Genomic DNA, 23,109 nt, shown 5'->3' on the forward strand with positions numbered 1-23,109 from the left:
CGTGAACGGACGGACGCACGCACGCACGGACGGACGCACGCACGCACGGACATGACCAAACCTATAAGTCCCCCCGGACGGTGTCCGTGGGGACTAAAAAAGTAGTAAATTGTGCAGTGGGACGTGTACTTATTTTTCAAATTTTACTTGAAGTAGACGACCTGAATGGGTTATATTTAATATATTATATTTAAGGTGTACCGACCTCAGAGTGGCCATATCGACGATTACCTTCGGTACGAACAACGGCGGCTTCGTCAAACCAGTGTAGTTGTTCAGGTCGGTAGTTTGAAATTTCTTCAACAATATCAAGCTGCCTTTCGAGATTTTGTTCAGTGCAAGCCTCAGCAGGTAACTGGGATATTTTCTTCCTTGACATCAGGAGGTGTTTGTTAAGCGCCTTTGAAATTGAGGAGACGGAGGGAAGGGTTTCTTCGGTACATACCCCATGAACCAGTAAATTCTGCCGTATCTCATGCCTATAAATGCTTGGTTTTACACTTTTGTAGTATTCAATATGCTCCAGAACATTTGCAGTCAGTTTTTTTACCGATGTTCCAGATGATTTGCCTGGCAGGAAACTGCCAGTTTTCAAGTACCGCAAAACAATGTTGTAGGCCGTTTGCTTTGAAATACCACCACGTTTACCAATTTCTGAAAATGACAGACCGTTTAAATACAACTGAACAATCTTCTCTCTCACTTCAGCTGGTGTCGTCCGGCCATCCATGTTGCGTTTTTGTCTGGTTCAACGTCTGTTTGTACAAATGTACAGATCATTACGCCAGTGAAACTGTATAGCTGCTAATTACGTGTCAGCGTATGTATACAAAGCCCCACCATGGCTGGCAATACCCGTTGAGTGGAATTCCCGGAAACATGGAAAATGGAAAATGGAACATGGAAAATCATCGTAATTTGGTAACACATTCGCTATACCCAACTTACAGACCGTAAATAGCGATCTCAACTCCCAGTAGCTCAGAGTACGTGTGAGGCGCGCGGGGATTAAGGCGCCCACATGCACCAGTCAACAGGGGCGGCCGCCATCTTTGACTTTCTCAGGGATGAACCATTTGATATCCACGGAGGGGTGGAAAATTTACGAGGCCCGGGCATTATTTTTCTTGTGGATTTATTTTTACATGGTCAAATATCTGTCTGTCTGTCTGTCTTTTCCATCCAAGGCCAAGGAGGGGTAGAAAATTGACGATTTTTACATGGTCAAATCTCTCTCTCTCTCTCTCTCTCTCTCTCTCTCTCTCTCTCTCTCTCTCTCTGTGGACTTCAGAGAATTCGTCACCACTAGAACTACAACAAAATAATATCTAGTTCACTCAGTTGTATAGTCTGATAACAGGAAATTTTGTTGATAAACACAATCCCTCGGTCCAATCATAGTCATTTGAGTGTTCACCTCTTACTGACGGCATGGAAAGATAAGAACCGTGCCTTACTTCAGAGGGCGCGTGCGAAAGATACCCACTGCGCAATTTAATTAAAATCAGCTGTTTGCGTTTGATATTTTCGCCTTCCTCGATTCGACCCCAAAACAAACCCGTCTCCCAACACTACATTCTATCGAAAAGGGGTTGCACATATCACCGACCGTCGTGCGCGACTCTTTACCAGAACATAGTGTAGTCGTATGCGTCCACACACCACAGTCCCTCGTGGGCTATTCAGCTCTGGGACTATTCGCCCCATAGACGAGTGTACAGAAGCATATGAATCTTCAGCAATACAACAAAACACCTACCCACCCCTAGGGACGGACACATAGGCTATCCCCTATGGTTTAACTAAGTATTTGTAGCTAGTTTGATCAACGATGTTACAGTAAACCATGGACAGAATTTAGAAAGAGAGTATTAAAACAGTGGGCGCGTTTGTCGCAGTGATCAGCGATGGTCAGGACTCTCGCATAGCGCCCCAAGAACCCGAAAGTAGCGCGCCCCCATCCAAAGTTCCACAAGACGCTTGTCAGGAAGTCAAAACGGACTTGAAAACAAAACCGATTTTTTTTCGTGTAGTTTACACGATGTAGTACACATTGGTATAGCGCATAGTAAGTTTTTAGTGTCTAATCTGTCAAATCTGTCTAATTTTCCATTTTCCATTTTCCATGTTCCATTTTCCATGTTTCCGGGAATTCCACTCAACGGGCAATACCAGAAAATCTCGTTGTCTGAGTTTTATTAGACTAGAAAGTTGCTGACTCAAAGCCCTGACTTCCAGACATTGCTATCGCTACTCAAACGTTCTGATTCTGATCGATTTGTGTCAACCTGTTAGTTTTAGATTTTGTTTGAAGTCATGAACTTTATTGATATTCAACTACAAAGAACACTGTCCTCCGAGTCTAAATTTGCAGTAACGTCGTTCTTTTACCACCTCTCCGTGAATTTGAACTGCTTGTAAAACTTGGCAACCAGTCTCTGTGTGTGTCACCATTGAAACTGATAGCTGCTGTAAAGATATAAACGTACTACATAGTAAATTAGTTTACAGACATCTTGCTGCGTCACCTGATGCTGTTTTAGTCTGTCTGATGTTGGCGCAAAGTTGTAAAAGTTGACCACTAAAAGGGTAAATTGGAGAGCAAACTGACAAACCTAATTAGGTAGTGTATCAATATCCAGCTGTATCTCATCGTCAAAATCATTGGTACAAAGTATGTAAAAACGAGCTGTGAACAGAAAAGGCCGCCAAGCTTCACAACAGACTCAGCTCAGTGCAACTGTTTCACACTCACAGCCCCTCCTAGCAGGCTTAGCCAAGAATCCTTTTTCGTTCGCTTGCCTCTGTACCTCAGCTCCGACCCACTCGGAGGTACGGAGGCAAGCGGGCGAATAGGATTCTAGGCTTAGTTAATACGTCTAAAGCCGCTGACATGGTGGCTCGACTTAGACAGTTAACATTTGTTGTTGTTTGTTTGTGGGTTTGTTTTTTTTTGGGGGGGGGTTCAATTTCATTCCCCGGATGTATTTGATTGGCGATAAAAACTCCACCCACATTTTCAAGTTTTGGCTGCCATTGGACCACGATATCGAGATAGGCTAACGTAACCTTCGAATTCTCTACATGATCTACGAGATAACAGAGGGATGTGCATGATTACAAAGTAAATATTTCATTACCTATAACTATATAGCCAAATAAAGCATAACACTCCATCACTTCTTACACCAGTGTATTTTCTGATTGTCTAACGTTTTGGGGTTTCGAAAGAATGCCCGTCCTTACCGATGTCCCACTGTCCGGGGGATTCGTGCTGGAAGTACTGCCCGACGTACTGTTACTGCTTTCCGGTGGAGCCGGTGGAGAGATCTTTGGTAGAATTTTACGTAATCGTCTGGTAGACGTAGCCGTACGGTCAGAAAACGGCCTCATGCTGCTCGTTTGGATTCTCATACTCCCTTGGGGTGTTGCTGTCGCCGAAGCCCCAGACAGGGAAGGTTCGGGCAAAAATCGTTTAAAACGAGCTCTGATCACTTCACCGGCAGCAAATCTAGCCTCCAATCGTTTAGTTTTCTTCCACGCACCGATCAACAGATCGTGACATTGCCGACACAGAGGGTTGCCTGATGGAGAGGTGCACACATCACAAACGGCATTACCCGATTCATCTTCTGACGCAGGTCTGCTTTCTGTGACCGCTTCGACATCACTTGGTATCTTTTCGTGCCGTACTCTGCACAAATGATGCACAGAGTGCCCAGGGGTTTCGACGGATTGGTCGGTGGGGCTTGCATAGTTGCGTTTCCAGATCACTGCAAGTCACCGTGCACTTGTGTCTTCAATATTACATTACAGTCTGGACTGTGATTACGTAAAACTTCGACCGTTACGTTAGATCGGTAGATAAGGAGACTGCCAAAATCATACACCCTCGAGAAAAACGTTTTTTCTCGAGGGTCTATGCCCAAATTTACATCTCAACAGCTGCATCGTGTTTACGCAAAGGACCAGTAGGCGATATTAGTCATAAAATGTGTGTAAAAATTGTTTATGTTATTAATAATGCACATCGTTAACACAAATATGGAATTTCAATCGTTGCTTTATCCTTACATAAATAAACAAGTGCAATGCGTACGACAGTAGCAAATACCCTTAGAAATAGGGTTTTAATATAGTTGTGCACAGGGATGCATGATTACAGTATGGCCTTCAAAGTCTTTCAAAACTGGTAAAAGGATAATAGTTATCAATTTAGCCGTAACATTGCATTAACACACACAAATATATATATATATATATATATATATATATATATATATATATATATATATATTTGTAATTTTGTCTCTTCTCTCATCATGTAAATATAGAATGGCGCATAGTTCAATACGATTTATCTTTATTCGAGATGGTGCCGGTGCGGTGGTCCAATTCCGGCTAACATATTTCTCTATATCAATGCTACTGTTCAGGTTTTGTTCTCCAACGAAGAGTTCGAATCGCTACATTTTTTCCTCCAATTCTTTGACAGATTTGTATTCAAATAAAATTTGTTTCAAACGGACCGCAATATTATTTTTCCCATCACCAAGAGAAACAAATACGAGACTGTCCGATGCTTGACAGGTCACAGGTTGATGTCCGTGTTGAACAGCGCCCCCATGCCTACATGATAACTGTAACATCACCCACAACGCTTTGCGGTACTGTCTCTGCGCAGGTCACACGCAAGCGAGGTACAGCTTTCTGACCAAGACTGGTGTTTTGTTACGTTTTCAGTCCTCTCCTCGCAAAACTCCGCGGGATTGTTATCATGAGTTTCGCTTCAGATATCAGTCTGTCATTTCGGAAGACAGTCAACATTGTCTTCAAGGGCGAATTAGAATCTGCGCACCGACAAACTTGCACAGTGGATTCGTCTGCTAACCAACAACGTTCACTTCCGGGATCTGGACTACCGACCTCGAGCAAGGAGAGCCAGCCGACGCTATCGCCAAAAGGTTTGAAGTCTTCTTTTGTTTGTTTTTTCGCGATAATGCGAGGTAATTCTGACCTTAATGCCACCGATGACGGTTGAAATCTCCACGCTATTTCGCATGATTTTGCAAAATTCCATAGCGTTAGTTTTGTTTTGCGGATGCATTCTATTAATTATCATAATCTCGTCCGCATTAATTATCTCAATGTAATTTGCATGTAAAATTAACTAAATAATGGTTCTAATTTAGGATATGAATATTGTCCCAACGTTATGTAATTTTGTGACGTCAACGCTTAAAGAGTAAACACACTTCAACCACAATTTATTCCATTGCCTCTTTGAATTTGATCACACAAATATTTGGTCGATGGGAGTAGACGTAATATTTTGTATCATGTCATCAAAACGCTCGTATTACTGTAAACATTTTTGCCACCAACTATAATGGCTCCGAAGTGATGACAATTGTTGGTGTTAAAGTAAAAACTGTGTGCATATTTATCACAGGCAACTCTTTAATACAAAGTCATTCACAACAGCATGGTACCACTGGCAGCATTATTTAATTATGAGGAAATTTTATAACTGGTGACCTAGCTACAGAGGGGCCCTGTTAGGGTGTATTGGCGTGCTGAAAGGAGTTGAATATTTTTACACCTTATTGAGGAAAGCTAAAAGACCAAAGGCGATTATATCGAGATAATAATGTCTGCTGTTATCAGCTGGTAGATTTAGTATGAAACCATGCAATCAAATATGGTCAAAGCTATATCCAACAGATAAGCATTGTACTTCATAACTAGACTTGCCGCAAATCTGTGGGCATATGAATATCAAAACAGAATAAATTGTAGGAATGAACCTCATGAGCAGACTCTCACGATAGATGGTACACAGGCACTCAGGGTGAACACCTTGGTCAGCCAATAACTGCAGCCAGGAAAAGCCATGTGACTGGGGGCCAGTCTACGTCATGTCATAAAATAATGAAATGTAGCATCAATATTCAAATTGTCTTACAATCATTGTTTAGTTGATTTTACATGCAAATAACGAGTCATTTCAATCCCCTTCTTATGAATAGCCTATATTGCAGATGCTAGGGCTATTATCAGCACCAGATTCTTGCCGGATTTTGGCAGCTACATAATCAGGCAAAAAAATTTGATCCAAGTCCATTTTTCCTGATCAATTTGACTCTAAGGTCATCAACCTTTTCATGCATTTTAATTAAGCATAATATGTTGATCTGTCTGAGGAAGTTAGAACAGCCAACAGTGTAGTCACTGTCACAATTGAAGCTGATTGTGTTACTGCTACCAGTGGGAGGAAGCCAGAAGAGCCAAAGTCATAATTGAATCAATGCTTAATTGTGTCATCATTGTTACTTTTAGATTACTGCTACCTATGGGAGGAAGTCAGAAGAGCCAACAAAGTCATAATTGAATCAGTGCTTAGTGTCATCATTGTTACTTTCAGATTACTGCTACCTGTGGGAGGAAGCCAGAAGAGCCAACAAAGTCATAATTGAATCAATGCTTACTTAATTGTGTCATCATTTGTTACTTTCAGATTACTGCTACCTGTGGGAGGAAGCCAGAAGAGCCAACAAAGTCACACAGCTTTGGGACTGCTTTGTCAAAGTCACCAATGAAATGTTTCATCGCCTAACTCACAATACCCTATCAGACAAAGGTATGCCCCTCCCCTGTCATAAGGTTTTTATATTCCATCAGTTGTTATATAGGATTCTACATTCTAACATTGCACAGTGACACTCTTTCATAAATAAATCTGAAATTGATTGCTGTAGTTCTTACCTTTCCGCCCAAGTTTATTCGTCAGTGTTTTTACTAAGGCGGTAAATTCAATTCAATTCCATAGAACTTTATTTATCCCAAACATGGGCAATTAAAAAGTGGCTCAAAGGCAATATCAAAAATATACAAAAAGTACATGGACACAGAACGCTACCAAAAACAATCACACAAAACAGTTTACAAATCATGTAAAAGCCACACAGCAGTGGGTAAGCAGGTAAATGTTACCGTATGGGGGTTCTCCAGTCATTTTACTGGGGTTCACCTGAGTATATCATGCAATTAGATATAAAGGGGACAGCAGCAACATTTCCAGGGTTCCCAAATCGTTTACCAATATTCCCCAATGTTAGCAAAAACACTGAGTCTTACACCACTTTCTACAGATTTTGCTCAAATAGTATGACAAAGACCATGATTGGCCAATCACCAGTCTTGATTGCCCAATCACTGTCATGATTTCTCATTCAAATTATGACCTACGGTACACTGGTCGTAAAAGCAGAGTCACTTCTGTCATGCCTCAATGTGTTAGATGTGTAGGTACACAATAGCAGACCTCTAGTTCTGTTGTTTGAAAATAAAATGCACTTTTGCAGATAGACACATAATATATAGTATTTCAGAGTCTTGGCACATGTGTTGAAATGCTGATTAAGATCAATATATCCTCTACACTTACAAACCCAGCATTCATAGTGTCAAAAACTAAGATTTCTCAGTGTTCTTGCTAAGGGCGATAAACAGGTAACTATTACCAGGATTTCACAGTCATTGTACTGGGTTTCCCCCTTGGTATATCAATGCAATCAGATTAGGGATAGCAGAAATGTTACCGTGTTCCCAATCATTCACAAATATTCCCCAACCTTAGCAAAAACACTGCTTCTCATACATGAATGCTGACCCTTACAGAAATACAGTTCATCACAGCACATGTAAAGCTGCTGTGATGCGTACAATATGCTCACAATTTGTACTCTCTTTACTGGCTTGAGTGTCATTTGTCAGAAGTTATGTTGTTTTAAGGTAGTATACGCCTCAAAAGTGAAAGATTTAAACTTTTGCTCAAACTTTACTCAAGGAACCTTTCAACCACTCACTTTCAAAATCAAAAACAAAAATTGTGGGTCACCACACAAATTTTGGTACAAGAGAAACAAATGTACCCAACATGTACGGATATTTAGAATTCAAAATGACCGTTATCCCTGTATTAACTCTATGGAGAAAAATAAATTTTTGATTTCCAAAATAACTAAGACAATAAAAGTTTTTCTTATTCAAAGGGCTTCAAAATGAGCCCCTACAAGTGGTAGATCAGAAAAGAATTGTAAAAGTTTGAGAGTCCAAATATCTGTCCCCGAGGCACATTCTACCTTAAACTGTCTTTGACAACAAAGTGTTTTCAGACTATTTTGATTTGTGATACATAATAGCTTTAGATGCACGACCGCTGCAATGTACCCTGATGTGCCTACACCACATCTAAGTCAAAAAACAAGCCTTAAAGTCACTCTGCTCACCATAGTGAAGAGTCAGATTCTGCTACTATGTTCCATTTTTCATAAACATCTTCATAAAAAAATAGTACCATTCACATGATTCGTGTATATTGTAGAAGTACAGTATTTTAAAGGTATACAGTCACCTGTAATCTAAATATGCCGTTACATGGTGAAAGGGGCGTTCCTTGGTATTCAATATGCCCATGCGAGGGTGCTCTTTTTAAAAAGCGGTCATCCGCTTAAAATCTGTGATTGGTGAGATTTTCTCTTTCCATGGTAAATGTGGCAAAATTGGAACAGGTGACAGTATACCTTTAACTGTGAAGCTTATCATGCTTTGTACAGATACTTTGTAGCTGTTATTAAGTCTCTATTTTTTTCCCATTTCTTTTCTGGACAGAAAAAGCAAACATTGTCAACTTTCTGTGCGACTGTGGTGTCATTGAAATGCAAGTGACCACAACGAAACTATTTGGTGATGACCAACGAGAGTCTCACAGAAATATCAGAGGATCTACACTGGAAGCTGTCACAGAAAATCTTCCACAGAATCCACGAATGCGGAGTATGTCCCGCCAGGCTGATGCACAAGGGGGACATGAAGCAGAGGATACCAACTTTGGTACAAGTGATCTAAGTCGGAAACCCCAAGAAGAAACTTATCTTCCTCAAGTTCATGTGAAGATTGAGAACGATGAGATAGAAGTTGGTGAGCTGTACCATGCATATGAAGATGACACGGCAGAGAGTGGGGAAACAACAGTTGGAAATGAGTCAAGCAATTTTCAGGTGGTAACTTCTGCAGTCCGACACCAGCAGAACCCAGACGTCAGTGCTGATACCTTGGGTGTTGATGGGCAAGGTGTTGAACCAGGCGTACTTGCTCATGGCAGAGAACCTGCTGTCAGTGAGCAAGGTATGGAAACTGTCATTGATGTGTTAATGAACCAACCGCAACACGCACACGGACATTCAGGAAATATTCGTGCGCACGGTCTTTCCTCTGCCAATCGGATTGGCCAGTTGCAGGAGGACAGGGCCCTGAAAACTTCAAACACGACGGGTAGTGCAGAGACATCAAGTTCATCTCATGAGGCTGGAGTAACGGGCCGCGATGCAACTGTGAGTGCTCCAAAGAGAGGCAAGCTCAGAGAACCTAAACTCATAAATGGACTACTTCACTGCCCATTTTGTCGCCGAACTTTTAAGACCAGAGTCAGCTTCAATCGACACATTGTGATCCACAACGTGGACAGGCCGTACGAATGTACCAGGTGCGATATGTCTTACAAACGACTCGTACACCTCACAGAGCACATGCGTGTCCATACAGGTGAGAAGCCTTACCTTTGTGAAGTTTGCGGCCGGGCGTTCGCGAGGAGCACTTACCGGGCGGTACACATGAGGACGCACACCGGTGTGAAGCCGTACCACTGCCAGCTGTGCGGAATGAAATTCAGTCAGAAGCAGATACTGAACTCGCATCTCAAACGCCACTCATCCGATAAGCCATTCACTTGCACGGATTGTGGGAAGAGGTTCCGCACCCAGAGAGATATGCAGAGCCACATGCTGATCCACACAAACAGAAAGCATTTCAAGTGTGAGCTGTGCAGCAAGAAGTTTCTACTCGAGAAGAGTTTGGAAGGACACATGAGAATTCATACAGGCGAAAAACCTTTTAAATGTGTAAGATGCGGACTTTGTTTTAGGCACAAAGTTCAGCTTGATAATCATGCAAAACAATCGATAAATTGTGTTCAGGCTCCTGAATGACAGTATACGCATGTTGACTGGTGATGTGGGTTTTGGCATATTTTTGTTTTCTTGGGTTCAATGAGTCATCCATGAAAAGACTTCATTTCACAAGGCCGGAGGTAACTGGCATGTATCAGCGCCAAGATGATGCGTACTTTGTGACTGTATCAAAGTTGACGAATCATGACAGAGATTTTGAATGCGATGTGTTAAAATTACTGATTGCCCATGGTTACTGCACCTCGTGACTCTAAATTGACCAATCAAGACACAGATTTTGGAGGTGTGTTAAAATTGCTTATTGGCCATGCCAAAATCTTTACAAAACTGTCTGGTCATAAAAGTGGATGAGAAGTTTTTAGCAAACCTGAATGTACTTCTACGGTCAGAGGCAGTGAATTGTGTTCAAAACACTGACATTTTCCTGAATTCAGTTCATAACATATTGAAAAGCGTGCTAGTTCAGTGTTCGATAGACCCTCGAGGGTCTATGAGTGTTCAAAGTTCAGTTTGTGTGTGAAATCAACACTCGTTATTCAATACATCCAAATCCAAACACGGTAAACACTGGTTCTATGGCCTGAACGTGTGAAGCATAAAACACTCCAAGTACATAGAGTGAATGAAACTCAACTTACAGAAATAATATCTGTTGTGATTTGCTTTTATCTGTTGCATTATGTAGAGACGTGTAGTCAGGGCTCCCACTACCTATTCGCCAATTCGCCAAATGCGAAAGAAAGTTAAAAATGGCTACATAAATTCCTGTTTGGCTAATGTAGTGGCTATTGAATTCTTAGACCTCCTCAACAGAAAACTACACCTATAAAAATGTTGTAAGATGTTGAAACAGTTTACCCTCCTTCCTACAAAGTTGCAATGTATTGAAACAGTTTAATCTCCTTTCTACAAAGTTACAAATTCCCTGGTACGTAAAACAAACACTGTTGCTGTTCGATACTACAATACATTATGAACGTAATGTCCATGAATACACTGAGGCCTGCTTTGCCTCTGTGAGTCCTGGGTCGTCCTTGAGTCTATCAAAAGTTTTACCTACTACGTTGCTGTATCAAAATTTGGCCTGCAACTACTCAGTTTGATAGTAAAAACCATAATTTCAAAGAAAACTTTCACAAACGGAGTAATAATACAAAAGAAAAGGAGAAAAACTGAGGTTTTCTGAAAGGTCAAGTCTAGATCATCTCATCATGTGATGTTATGCATGAAGACCCCCTGATTACACAATTATGGTTCACAAGAAACCACCTAGGATGGTCCAATAGGTGAAAGGTAATTTTGCTGCCTTTGACATTCAGCTTATTGACTCCCATTCGGCCTACTTTCAAACTGCTATAACTTATACAAGAAATTATATGATTCTGAATGATTGTAATATTTTTGTAGATTCCACCAGTTTAATAATCTAGAAGTGAACATCACCAGACATTTCTTGATGATATCAAAATATCAAATGAAAATATATCTGGGCTAAAACATTATCATAATCATTAAAACAATGAATGCCCTCAAACAGTGAGTAATTTAAATGAACATATATCGTTGTGTCTTGTTTTACAAGAGTTGTGTTTCGCCCAGCCCTTTTTGTCTCAAGAAAAGTACTTATACTCAAGATGCTATTTCAGCCTGCTTGATCACACTATGATATACAAGTAAAACCGGGCCCTTAAATACCACAATAATCGTATCTACACTGCCATTGTGCTATACCATAAATGCTGTCTTCTGTATGGAAAATTGTTTTACTTGTGTGTCTCAAACATTTAGGTTATGGAAGACTGCATCAATTTGCCACATGAGAAGCCTGTAACTTATGACAAGCTATCATACTGTGAATACTAACTGAATGTGGCAGAAATATTTAATCTGTACCTCTTGTAATATACACTTAAAATTGCTACCAGATCTTTAGAATTCAATTGCTACCTAATTTTATTTCTGGTGTTTAAAGTTTACCACCAAAAATGAGAAAGGATTTCTATCCCTGAAATGTCATAAAAACACAGATTATAAATGCAAAAACTAAACACATATTTCGTTAATGTAAAAACCATCATGAACATCATACAAAACATCTTGATTTGTAAAATTAGGGACTCCTGAATGACGAGAAAGCTGTTGCCACACTTGAGATCATAAACTGGCTAAAAGTTACTCAAAATGGCTAAAAGATTTTTGATTTGGCTAATGAGTTGGCTAATCATTTTGGTGACTTAGCGGGAGCCCTGGTAGGCAAGGTGAACAACTCATATTTTATCTATTAACAGGACTGGGGGTTTGTACAATATAAATAACACACATCTCATATATACATGACAAGCAACTTTTATTTTATATATCATAACAGAGCTGGGGGCTGTACAATGTGAATAACACACATCGCATATATATGCATGTACTGGTGTGTGCACAGGGATGGACTAAAAATCATGCTACTTTGGATTGAAATTAAAGTGACATTGTGTGAACAATTACAACACAGACTCTAATAAAGACCTATCCATAACATTGTCACCTTCAAGAAAGGACTGAGATTTGCCAAGTTAACCCTTTATCTACCATGGTTTTAGCCCAAATCTAATGTTATCAATGGTGAGAATGGACCTGTTTACAGGGAATTGGGGTGAACAGGTTCATTTAAGTCCTGAAGATGACTTCTTTCCTTTGTATCAAGCTTTTTAAAGTTGTTGACTCATAATGGATGTACGCTTTGTCAATTTGTTAGTAGTACATGTTTTGAATAAAGAAGGTATATACAAGGGAATTAACACAAAAAAAATGCTAGCCTAATAAATATATTTTGATATTATTGATTTATTTTTATTTGTAACTATGGGCAATTTTTTCAGATTTTTATATAGTGTTTTATTTGTTTTAGCTCTGTTTTTTCGTCTTTGTTTCTCTGCTATGTTGCATGGTACTTCTATTTGTCTTTTGCTGGAACTGTTATTGAGAGAAAGCTCGTTGTTCCCAGCCAGTAAATAAATAAATAAATAAATAAACCCTTATCATGCCAAGTTCATAAGTCACAGTCAAGTTGGTAAAAACCAGTGAGGTTAGGGTCCACCAATATGTTGCATTTTAACATAATGTACTTACTACAACATACTATGCCAAGTAAGTGAAAATATGTATAGATTTGCCTAAATATACCGGTAGTCTCGATTTCCAGACTTCGTTTGCTTAACTGAAACAATTTAAACAATCGAGATGAAGTGCGCATGTAGGGACAGACACGTGGAGGAGTGAAGCAACTGTGGTTAGCTTGTTGCTGTGTGATTCGATGTTAACGTCACACTCCCCACAGCTGTGGCGCACTCTACAATGCCATAGCAAAGTGCCCAAGGTCCAGTAGGCAAGACTAGTTTCAATAGTGCTTTTTACTGAATTGGCAGATTGAGAAGTGATGCTGTCTGGTAGGATTGGGGTTAAAGAATCGATCTTGTCATCATGATAGTGGCAAAGCTTACTCTGATTTGTTCATTATCAAGCTAAGTTGCTGATTGACTACAAATTTACACATATCTACATTTGGTAAAAGTGGTAAAAGTGGCATATATATTGATAGAATTATAAAGCCAAACCCGGAATTCGAATCGACCACGGTACAAACAAAGCCATGTGCGCACAGACGTACGTGTATTTCCATACGCGTTCAGTACACATGTGGGTTGGTTTGTACCGGCATCACGTGATTATTTGGGCGTACTGAGTATGTAGAACGGCGTACGCATCGCGTCCTTTTTATTCCGGAGTAGAACCATTATATAGCTTTACCCACCCACTTTTCTGTATGTCTCTTCTGCAAAATGAAAGCTCCAGAAACGAGAATTTTTTATTTTTCTCATTTCAATAGTCAGAGATTTTTCTTGTCTACTTCTCAGTTTGTGATCATTTATCTTTTCCAGGAAATGAATGAAATAAAATAGATATTCACAGTCATGCATAATTGACTTCAATTTTTCTACATTCAGAACTGAAGTTTCTCCAAAACCTTACCCATCAAACTTAATAGTTTGGACAGACAATCAGAATGTCATATTTACTGTTTGATAGCTCTAAGTGTAACTCAAGTCGTGAGTGCATAGTCTGCTGGCTTTGCTAAACACTCGCACCTGTAGATAGAGTTACAGTAGTTTTTTGACAGATCACGCCAATGTTAGAACTACAAGCAGATGGGAGGATTAATAGCGCTGATCGCAAATGACCTCACTGTTCTCTTTCATTAATATGCATAAATAAATATTTGTCCCCATTGTTCTGCATAAATGACGAAATTAAAACCTGCTAGTGTTACTGTGGCTACTAAAAGTTAAACTTATTCATATGAATTTATGGCTCAGACTACAAGCTGCAACAACAAAATTTGTCAGACTTTCTGGCAGCTTTGTCCGAAGTCTGGGGCGTGCATCTATATTTAGTAACAAACCTAAAATCGCAATCAACGCTATTATACATGTTGGGAAAAACTTCATTTACAGTGAGCTTTTGTTCAAACAACTAAAATTAAAACCACATTGAAGTAAACGCAGTTCGAAGACCCAGGTGTTGAATTATTTCCGACATAATATGGTTGAACAATATTCAAGGAAATGCGTGAACTCAGTTCACTGTATTTTGAATATGGGGCCTGTACCACATGGTGACCAAGGTTAAACACAGAGATAGGAAGTAGGCTGTTTCAGGCACTGCCAGCACTCCCTCGTACAGGAAATAGAGGCTGCTTACTAGTGGGGGTATCACATTCACTGTTTCAACAGCCATCCTGGGGTCACATGAGTCTGGAGAGATGTCTACCGGTTAAAAATTAACTAATTTCCAATTACAAGGCTGGTTATCTAAGAATATAATGTTGAACAAAAATGAGAAAAACTGACAAAAAATAAATGATATTGATACCTTGACCATAATTTTCAAACATCATAATAAGAATACCCAAATATTAAACACGGCAAACCACATGTCAACAATTTGATGCACCAATTCTGACAAATAAATATTTTGACCAAAATGACCATGCTGTATGTACTTCTCTTTAGATTAAATGTAGTGGTCAGCATCAACAAATTTGTCCAAAGCAGTAATCGGAGAGAACCAAAATTAAAAACACTAGAGTGACCTAAATTGTTTTTACACAGTGTAAGTACATGAATGTGCTGTTTGTTATCTGTACATTCCACAACTTAAAATGAAAAGTAATACCAGAAAATGTATGATATTGATGCCTTCACAATAATTTTCAAACATCAGAGTACCCTAATATTTTACACTGCCACACCAGATTTAAAAGAAATTGTTTAAGCAGTACTCACTTGTTATTTCAGTGCTTCAGATATCCCAGCAAACTAATCAAAGTTTACGACTACTGGGATAAATTTTGGAACAAAGTAACAAACCTACTTTAGTCAGTAAGTAATATCCAGATGTATCTCATCATGTTCTTATATTTGAAATTCTGTAGTTTGTCTGTTAATTCTGCATTGTTCCTTGCACTTGGCCCCCATACTGGGATTTTTCAATTAATGTTATCAGTACTATCATTCGAATGTAAACAGCACTTAACCCTTTGAGTGCTAAAATCAATTTTTTTCGCCTATATAAAAATATACACCAGTCAATTTTTTTCTAATTTTTGCTAAAATTTTGGTTAAAAATCTGAAGCCAATAAAATTTGATGTTCATTTGGTCAAAAATTGTCAAAAAAGTCAAAGAAAAATTCACAAAATTGGTAAAAAGTTGCACACTACGATTTGGTGGGAAAAATTGCAGCGCTCAAAGGGTTAAGTTAGTTACAGACAGTGAAATGCCTTCCACTGTGGGGGGGTGGGGGGTGTTCATTGTGACATCTGGAATTATCCTGGATCCAAATTTCTTATCAGTTCTTGTGTGTCTTATACCAAATGTAAGCTAATAAATTGGTATGACAACAAATAACTTCAAAGTTATTGTAAAGGAAATAATCCCTGCAAGGGGTGAGCAACTACTCCCTCCTCACAACTATTTACCCGAATTGTTTTTTGGGTTAGGCTAAAGTAGATGGGGCAGGTTGGGCAAAAAAAAAAACAGGTCACAAGGTAACAAGTATTGAAAGCCTATGAGCACGAACTGAGGGAATTATGATAGAAAATAATAGCGGGATATTAAATGAAGACAGTCTTTCAAAGTGAACCCAATCATGTAATACTACCACAATAACTGTTTCAGAGAAATATAATTTAAAATACGAAAGGAAAAAGGAACTAATTTGATGATTGGGAAATTACTAGTATATCCTAAAACAGTAGCAAGAAAATGTATCTGAGATTCTTCTGATGAGTAGCTTCGGCAAGTTGAAAAGTGAGTGGCTCTTATTAAAATTTGTATAATTTACTGAGTAATTGTTGATTATCCTGTTTGTGTAGTGGAATGACTTGGTATCTCAAAGAAAACATTCCATATCCTTAATTGCTCATCTAATTAATCCTATGTGTGAGTTACACTTGGCTGGCCCGGTGTTGTTATGATGATTTATGCAATCAATCAATCACCTGACAGCTGTGTGTATGTTTGGTTAACCCTTTCACCCCTAGTTCCCTATATACAGGTCCAACTTTACCATAGAAAACAATGGATTTGGGAAAAACCATGGTGGTGAAAGGGTTAACACAATTATTGGAACCAAGATGAATGTACTGGAGCCTTGTATTCACGGTAGGGTGCATCATGACATCTGGCAGTCCAGTGGATCATTCATTTCTCTTATCAGTGTTTTGTTTCCTCCACTGAAATACTTGCAAAAGATGGTCCACCGTATGTCAAAATAACCTCAGATTTTTCTTGATCAAATTTCACTACAAATTGATACCAAATATGACTACATTTACATGTTCAAAGTTTTCAAACGTACATATATCCTGGGTTGGTTTTAAGTGCAGCCTAAAAAATTGTCTCAAAGATACAAAACTATTGAGACTGACCTCAGTCATCCTTGGGGACATGTACACCAAACACAAAAGCTGGCTGACCAGGATTTATAAAGAAGAAGATTTTTGACCAAAAATGGCTTTTTGGAGCTAATTTGCTTATTTTCAACCTTATCATTGAAAGGAAAAGGTAACAATAATACAAATATCAATGTCTGTATGTATATTGCGGTTCTCAAAATATTTGAGTGGATGTATATATATACATACATACATACATACAAACAGACAGACAGACAGACAGACTGATGCTGGATGGATACCAATCCCAATGGCTTCTATAGACTATAGTGTAGTCTATAAGAGTTAAAAATAAATATAAATGGTTGTGTAGTATGATAGTAGATACTCTTGTGGTTGTGTCTGACTTGGAAGTATGAATGTTTGTATGTTTATAAGCTTCCTGTGCTAAAATTTCGTCGAAATTTTGTAGTTCTATTATTAAAAGTCTGACTTGGAAGTATGAACGTTTGTATGTTTATACGCTTCCTGTGCTAAAATTTCGTCGAAATTTTGTAGTTCTATTAATGAAAAGTCTGACTTGGAAGTATGAACGTTTGGATGTTTATAAGCTTCCTGTGCTAAAAGTTAGTCGGAATTTTGTATTTCTATCATTAAAACTCAAACAGAACAACAGATTATGAAATACGGTGGTTTCTATCGGGTTCGAACTCAGAACGTACAGCACTCAGTCACCTAGCGGAGAAGCCACAGACAAAACCGCTCGGCCAAATCCCAAATCTCAAAAAAGATTGGTTCAATAACTGAGCTTATAGTTGTTACATTTTTTCTGACTGTGACCCCTCAACATCATGAAAGTGTCAGTTTCTCAGGAATAGCTAATTGATGCACTGATCAATCCCACATCGAAGATACAAACATATCATCAAATCAACTGATCATGATGATGAATATATTATCACTGTCCAGCATCTATCCTTTTGAAAACAGTCCCTGCGATGCAATATAGAAACATTTATTTTTACTTCATGATACCTATGCATAAACAGCAAATATGGATATTACCATTTCAGCTGGATGATGATAAAATTGCCAGTTGTGATCCTTCATTAGGCCAGCCATTTTTCATTTTGCGACTGCCCATCACTTGCAGTGCTCTGTTTCTGACACTACGTATCCTTGTGAATAGAAAGCAGTTTAGCACAGATATACTAGTTTTCTCCAATTGCCAACTTGCCCTCGGTCGTGTGTGGGGGTCTCTGCCAACTCCGAGTCCAACTCCACCATGAAGACCCACAGTAGCTTGTCACTACAGTGTAGGTACACGGCTAAGGCCTCTCTGCTGCAAAGGGGCCTCCTCTGCCGTGTACCTAACCATGAACGACTGTGAGAAAATCCACGCGACCTAATCTTTTACTTTTTCTTCATACGCTGGTCAGCGAACTCATTATAAGCTATAAATATCAGCTGTAGCTCATTGACCTGCATCTTGTTGATATAGGTTTGCAACAAATTACTTCAATTGTAATTTAACCGTTACACTGTACCTTTTTCAGAGCGGCAGCCCTCTTCCAATTCTTCTTTCTTCCCATACCGAATGTTCTGTTAGTCAACCTGATGAAAGATCAACTGTCCTTTAAATAGTAGTTTTTCGCTTTCATTAAAAAGGGCCTTTTTGATATTACCGTAACTGTCAATGACTGTTATCTCATCCTGCCAATGATCAATGACCTTTTGTTTACATCACTCTCGACGAGCACCCAGTCAGTCTGTATGTACTCTATGCAAGCACATTGAGAGATTCAGCGTGTGAGGGCGTTTTCGGCAGCGCTCTGCGACCCAAGGGTCGGAGTCACGGGACGGGCCCTGGCGCACTCAGGCTGTCGATTGTGATTGTCTTTCGTCACCAAACTTCACTGAGCTACGCTCCCTCTATCACAAGGGGATAAGACGCTATAAGTCATAGCAAGAGTGTAAAAACAATAAATTTATTATTATGAATATTGTTGATAAAAAGTTGATTTTCTATCATCATTGAATACTTATCAAAGTATCCTATTGCAGTCGAATCCTGAATGACAATCAGTATTAATGCCAAATTCACGAAGTACAGACCCTATTATTTATTAAATTTATGATTATGTTTTTTGTTCATAAAAATTTAACATTTCTGTCATTATTATATACTTGCAAAATTACCCAACTGCACTCGAATCCTAAATGATGATTAGTGTTAATGCCAAATTCGTGCAGTTGTAAGACCCTCAGAACTTGAATATAGTCAATATAGTTACAGCTGCAGCATTGCACAGTAACTCAATGCGCAGTCACAGTACTGCCTCAGCAGTCTTTCTGAACAGATCTCGAAATTATCACTACCAGTAGTATCAACAATGTGCATCATGTCTTTACCAAAACCATGGACAGGAGCGAAGAAAAATGTTTTTAATTTCCTGAGAAGCCTTGAAGAGCTAGTTTTATAATTTTAGTCAAATCTAATGTGCACAGTATCCGAGAGAGGAGGGGGAGGTTCTTATCGTTGTAACCATGAAAGCGCAAAACTGCCTTTTGTTAACTTCATTTTACTCATAAAAACACCTTTTATTTGAAAACCTGACAAAGGTAGCAAATTAGCAGCATCAATGAGAACAAAAAATTTTTGTAAATTTCCCTTTGTAAAATGTGTTACTACATCAATGCATTGTGAAATATTAGTGCAGTTTACTGTCTCTCACTATAAGTTGTCAGAGAGAATATAGGAAAGGATTAGGTTTTTGTCATGCTTTGTATATAAACTGCAGATTTCAACATGATAAGTACGCTTTGCAAAACAGACTTTAATAATGCAAACATCCAGACATCTCTGATATATTGAAGTTATGCACCCGAAAACTAATTTGTGGCTGTTATGATTCTTTGCAAAACACACTTCATTGCAAAGATCCTGATACTTCTGATGTATATCTCTGTTATGCTACGCGCCCAAAGGGAACGCCGAAAGCTGCAACTGAATGATACGATTCGTGGTTGGTATGATGCATTTTATGCGATTATGAATCCGTGTCTTAATTCAAAAATAACTTACCTCCTATTGAACCTTTTCAAAAACATGTTGACCCCAACACCAAATTCAAAAACAGGGCGACCCCAACGGATCCACCCAGACTGAAGATACTGACCAGTCCCTGAGACCAAAACATGGCGGCACCAGAGCCTTTCTCGCTACTACCTTCGTGACGAAAACCTACCTCGACCAGCGTAACTCTACACTGATTATTATCCTAAACGACGGTGGCCAATTAATGTGATCAACATAATGGACAATCAAAATTGGTTCTCCAATAAGGGTCTCACATTAGGTATTAATCCTCTATAAGGTAGTATGCGCCTCGAAAGTGAAAGATTTAAACTTTCGCTCAAATTTTCCTCAAGGAATCTTTCGACAATTCGCTTTCAAAATCAAGAATAAAAATCGAGGGTCAAAGTGCCAATATTGGTACAAGAGACACAAATTACCCAAGATTTACCGAGAGTTGAAATTCAAAATGCCTGCCGTCGCCGTGTTAACTCTATGGAGAAAAATAAAATTTTCGATTTCCGAAAAACTAAGACGGTGAAAAGTTTTCTTACACCAAGAGCTCTAAAATGAACCCCAAGTGGTAGATCAGAAAAGAATTGTAAAAGTTTGAGAGTCCGAATATCTGTCCCCGAGGCGCGTTCTACCTTCAAGTAACCATACACTCGAGCACACACCTCATTTCAGTGTTGTATCGTAATCATACACATCACACACTTTTGTACCTTACATACTACGATTGAAAGTGAATTCTTAGGTTTTTAAGTTATTTTACTTCATTCTTTGTTCAGCAAAAGTATAAGGTACTTCTGACCGGTCGTGGTACATGGCGATGACTGTCATATAAATAGTCGGACTCTCAAATTTCTACAATTCTTTGGCGGTTCATTTTAAAGCTCTTGGTGAAAGAAAAACTTTCAATGGCTTAGTTTTTCAAAAATCCAACATTTCATTTTTCCTCCTTAGAGTTAACACAGGAATGGCGGCCATTTTGAAGAGAACAATAAAATGTTCAATTTCGAAAAAGTAGGGTGGTGAAAAGTTTTCTGATATCAACAGCTTTAAAACGAATCTTCAAAAGTGGTAGATGGGAGGAGAGTTGAAAGGGGCTGTGACCCGAATATCTGTCCCCCAGGCGTGATCTGCCTTGATAATACTTGAAAATAACGGTCCTACTGCTCCTATTGGTAAATCAAACTCGACATTTGTAAAACTCGTACTGAATTCACGCGTCTTGGACTTGATCCGTCATTGCTTACACATTTTGGATGGGACAATTCTCCCCAAGGTCATCAAATGTTCCCGTCTACATAATAACTTAGTTTTTATGGATAAAATTCTAACATGAAACTCAAAATGAAAACAACTTCACAATAAGTCAACTTTTATTGCCTAGATTTTAATACAACTACATTGTTGGACAAAAAATAAATACATGGTCGATTGGATGAAGTTTGCAAACATTTACATATTCATGCTGAAATCATGTAATATCAGTCGACACTTATCAATATTTATCATATACTTATACAGGTAACGCATCTAAAACATTAGCAGTGAAATAAGGCTTCATCTATTTTTCCAGTTCAAGAATCACTGCTAATGTCTATAAACGCCTTTGTCCCCATTTAATTCAAGTGTAACGTTGCTATCTTTGTTGCGTCGTTTCCAGTTGCGATTATAGAACTTGAATTACGAATACCATATAACCCAAATTGACCGTTCTGTGACTCAAAAAACATTCCAAACACATAGTCAATGGAAGTTTGAATGGAAAATTACAATCGCAACGAATGAAGAAATAATCTGAAAATAAAATATCGACACATCACATAATGAGAAGCCGGATCTCACTATCCTGTACAGAATAAGTCGCTCTAACTGATCCCCGGTCCTACATGCTGTACAAAAAATGCATGCCATCATTTTCTGCTTTAACAGTAATTTTTTGATCAAAAAATTCGTTCTGTGAAACGAGGAAATGATTTTTCCAATCACCAACTTGACCTTTGCGTAGATGTCTTACACTACTTACAAAGGAATTTTGGTCTCCAACCGATGAAACTCGTCTGTAGTATTCGACACCTTGACTCATGGATGCAAAACTACACTTTTCAATAACGTCATCGAGTTCTTCATCTGACTTCGGTCGATTCAAAAAATCGACCACTTTGGCCAAGACAGACTTCGAATCTTTCTTCATGTCTTCAAATGTCACATGAAGTACATTATCTTCCAGACCAAAGCGTCTCCATCCTAACACGTGATCCAACCACGATCCATACCACACTTTGCCATCCACGAAGGCACGGACCCACTCATCCCAGTTCAAATCCATGCCGGCCCAAGGTATACCCTGCATATAATGGTAGTAGGACACACACACATCTTTTGGATTTCTTGCGATGTAAATGATTTTGCATTTCTTCTCACCGTCTTGCCAAGCTCTTGGAAACAACTGGAATGGCAGATGACAGAAGAGCAACCGTGGTGACGGCATCTCGTGTAACGATTCTCTCATAGCAATTGCATGTTTACCATAACTTCCAGGTACTTCGTCAGCGTCTTCGTAAAATTGGTCCAGCCTGACAACCTTCTTGGTAGCCGGTAACAACAGATTCAGGTCGGTATACAAACTGCTAAGCAAGTTCAACATCCAAAATGTACCTGACTTCATGTACGTCACAACAACAACGTCGTCTGGCCTGATGTCCCACTGGTCCATAGGATTAGATTTCACAGTTTCTCTGTTGTAAACACAGTTCGGGAAAAAGCAACCACGGTAGAAGAAACCAGACCACTCCTTCGCCAGGCGTAATGTAGAGATACTGACCAGTCCGGGTCAGCTCCAAAATTGGAGACGCTATACCATAATATTTTCCCCCTCTCATTAGCCAATCAGCGGCCAGCGCGCCATCAGTAAAAATTGTATTTCCTGGCAACCTCCACATGCGTCCTTCGTTACGTACGCCATACTGTGTCGAACTCCCGCGCCGTATTCTGTCATAATGTCGAACAGTTGTGTGGCCACTCTGTCAAAACACAATTTCAAAATCGC

At 39.1% G+C, this 23,109-nt stretch overlaps 3 protein-coding genes across 5 annotated transcripts in view; 1 reads left to right on the forward strand and 2 right to left on the reverse strand.

The window, feature by feature from the left end:
• LOC139124877 (uncharacterized) overlaps positions 1-18,719 on the reverse strand; it is a 33,520-nt gene extending 14,801 nt beyond the window's left edge. Inside the window, exon 1 of one of the 3 annotated variants that reach the window (XM_070690979.1) lies at positions 18,523-18,719. The gene's annotated coding sequence lies outside the window, so the exon portion shown is untranslated. Of the gene's footprint in view, positions 1-205; positions 1,126-18,522 lie in introns of those variants that run through there. The other 2 variants (XM_070690980.1, XM_070690977.1) reach the window with 2 other exon arrangements.
• LOC139124941 (uncharacterized) lies at positions 4,672-13,992 on the forward strand. Its single transcript, XM_070691057.1, has 3 exons — positions 4,672-4,964; positions 6,518-6,640; positions 8,674-13,992. The coding sequence occupies exons 1-3, from the start codon at positions 4,778-4,780 to the stop codon at positions 10,047-10,049; spliced, it is 1,686 nt and encodes a 561-aa protein (XP_070547158.1). The 5' UTR covers positions 4,672-4,777; the 3' UTR covers positions 10,050-13,992.
• Positions 18,720-21,945: 3,226 nt separating the features above from the next.
• LOC139124403 (sulfotransferase 1C4-like) lies at positions 21,946-22,776 on the reverse strand. The gene has a single exon (XM_070690536.1). It carries the CDS (start codon positions 22,774-22,776, stop codon positions 21,946-21,948), a length of 831 nt encoding a protein of 276 aa, XP_070546637.1.
• Positions 22,777-23,109: the final 333 nt, after the last annotated feature.

This window comes from Ptychodera flava (genome assembly GCF_041260155.1).
Source record: "Ptychodera flava strain L36383 chromosome 23 unlocalized genomic scaffold, AS_Pfla_20210202 Scaffold_24__1_contigs__length_23054250_pilon, whole genome shotgun sequence".
NCBI lineage: Eukaryota > Metazoa > Hemichordata > Enteropneusta > Ptychoderidae > Ptychodera > Ptychodera flava.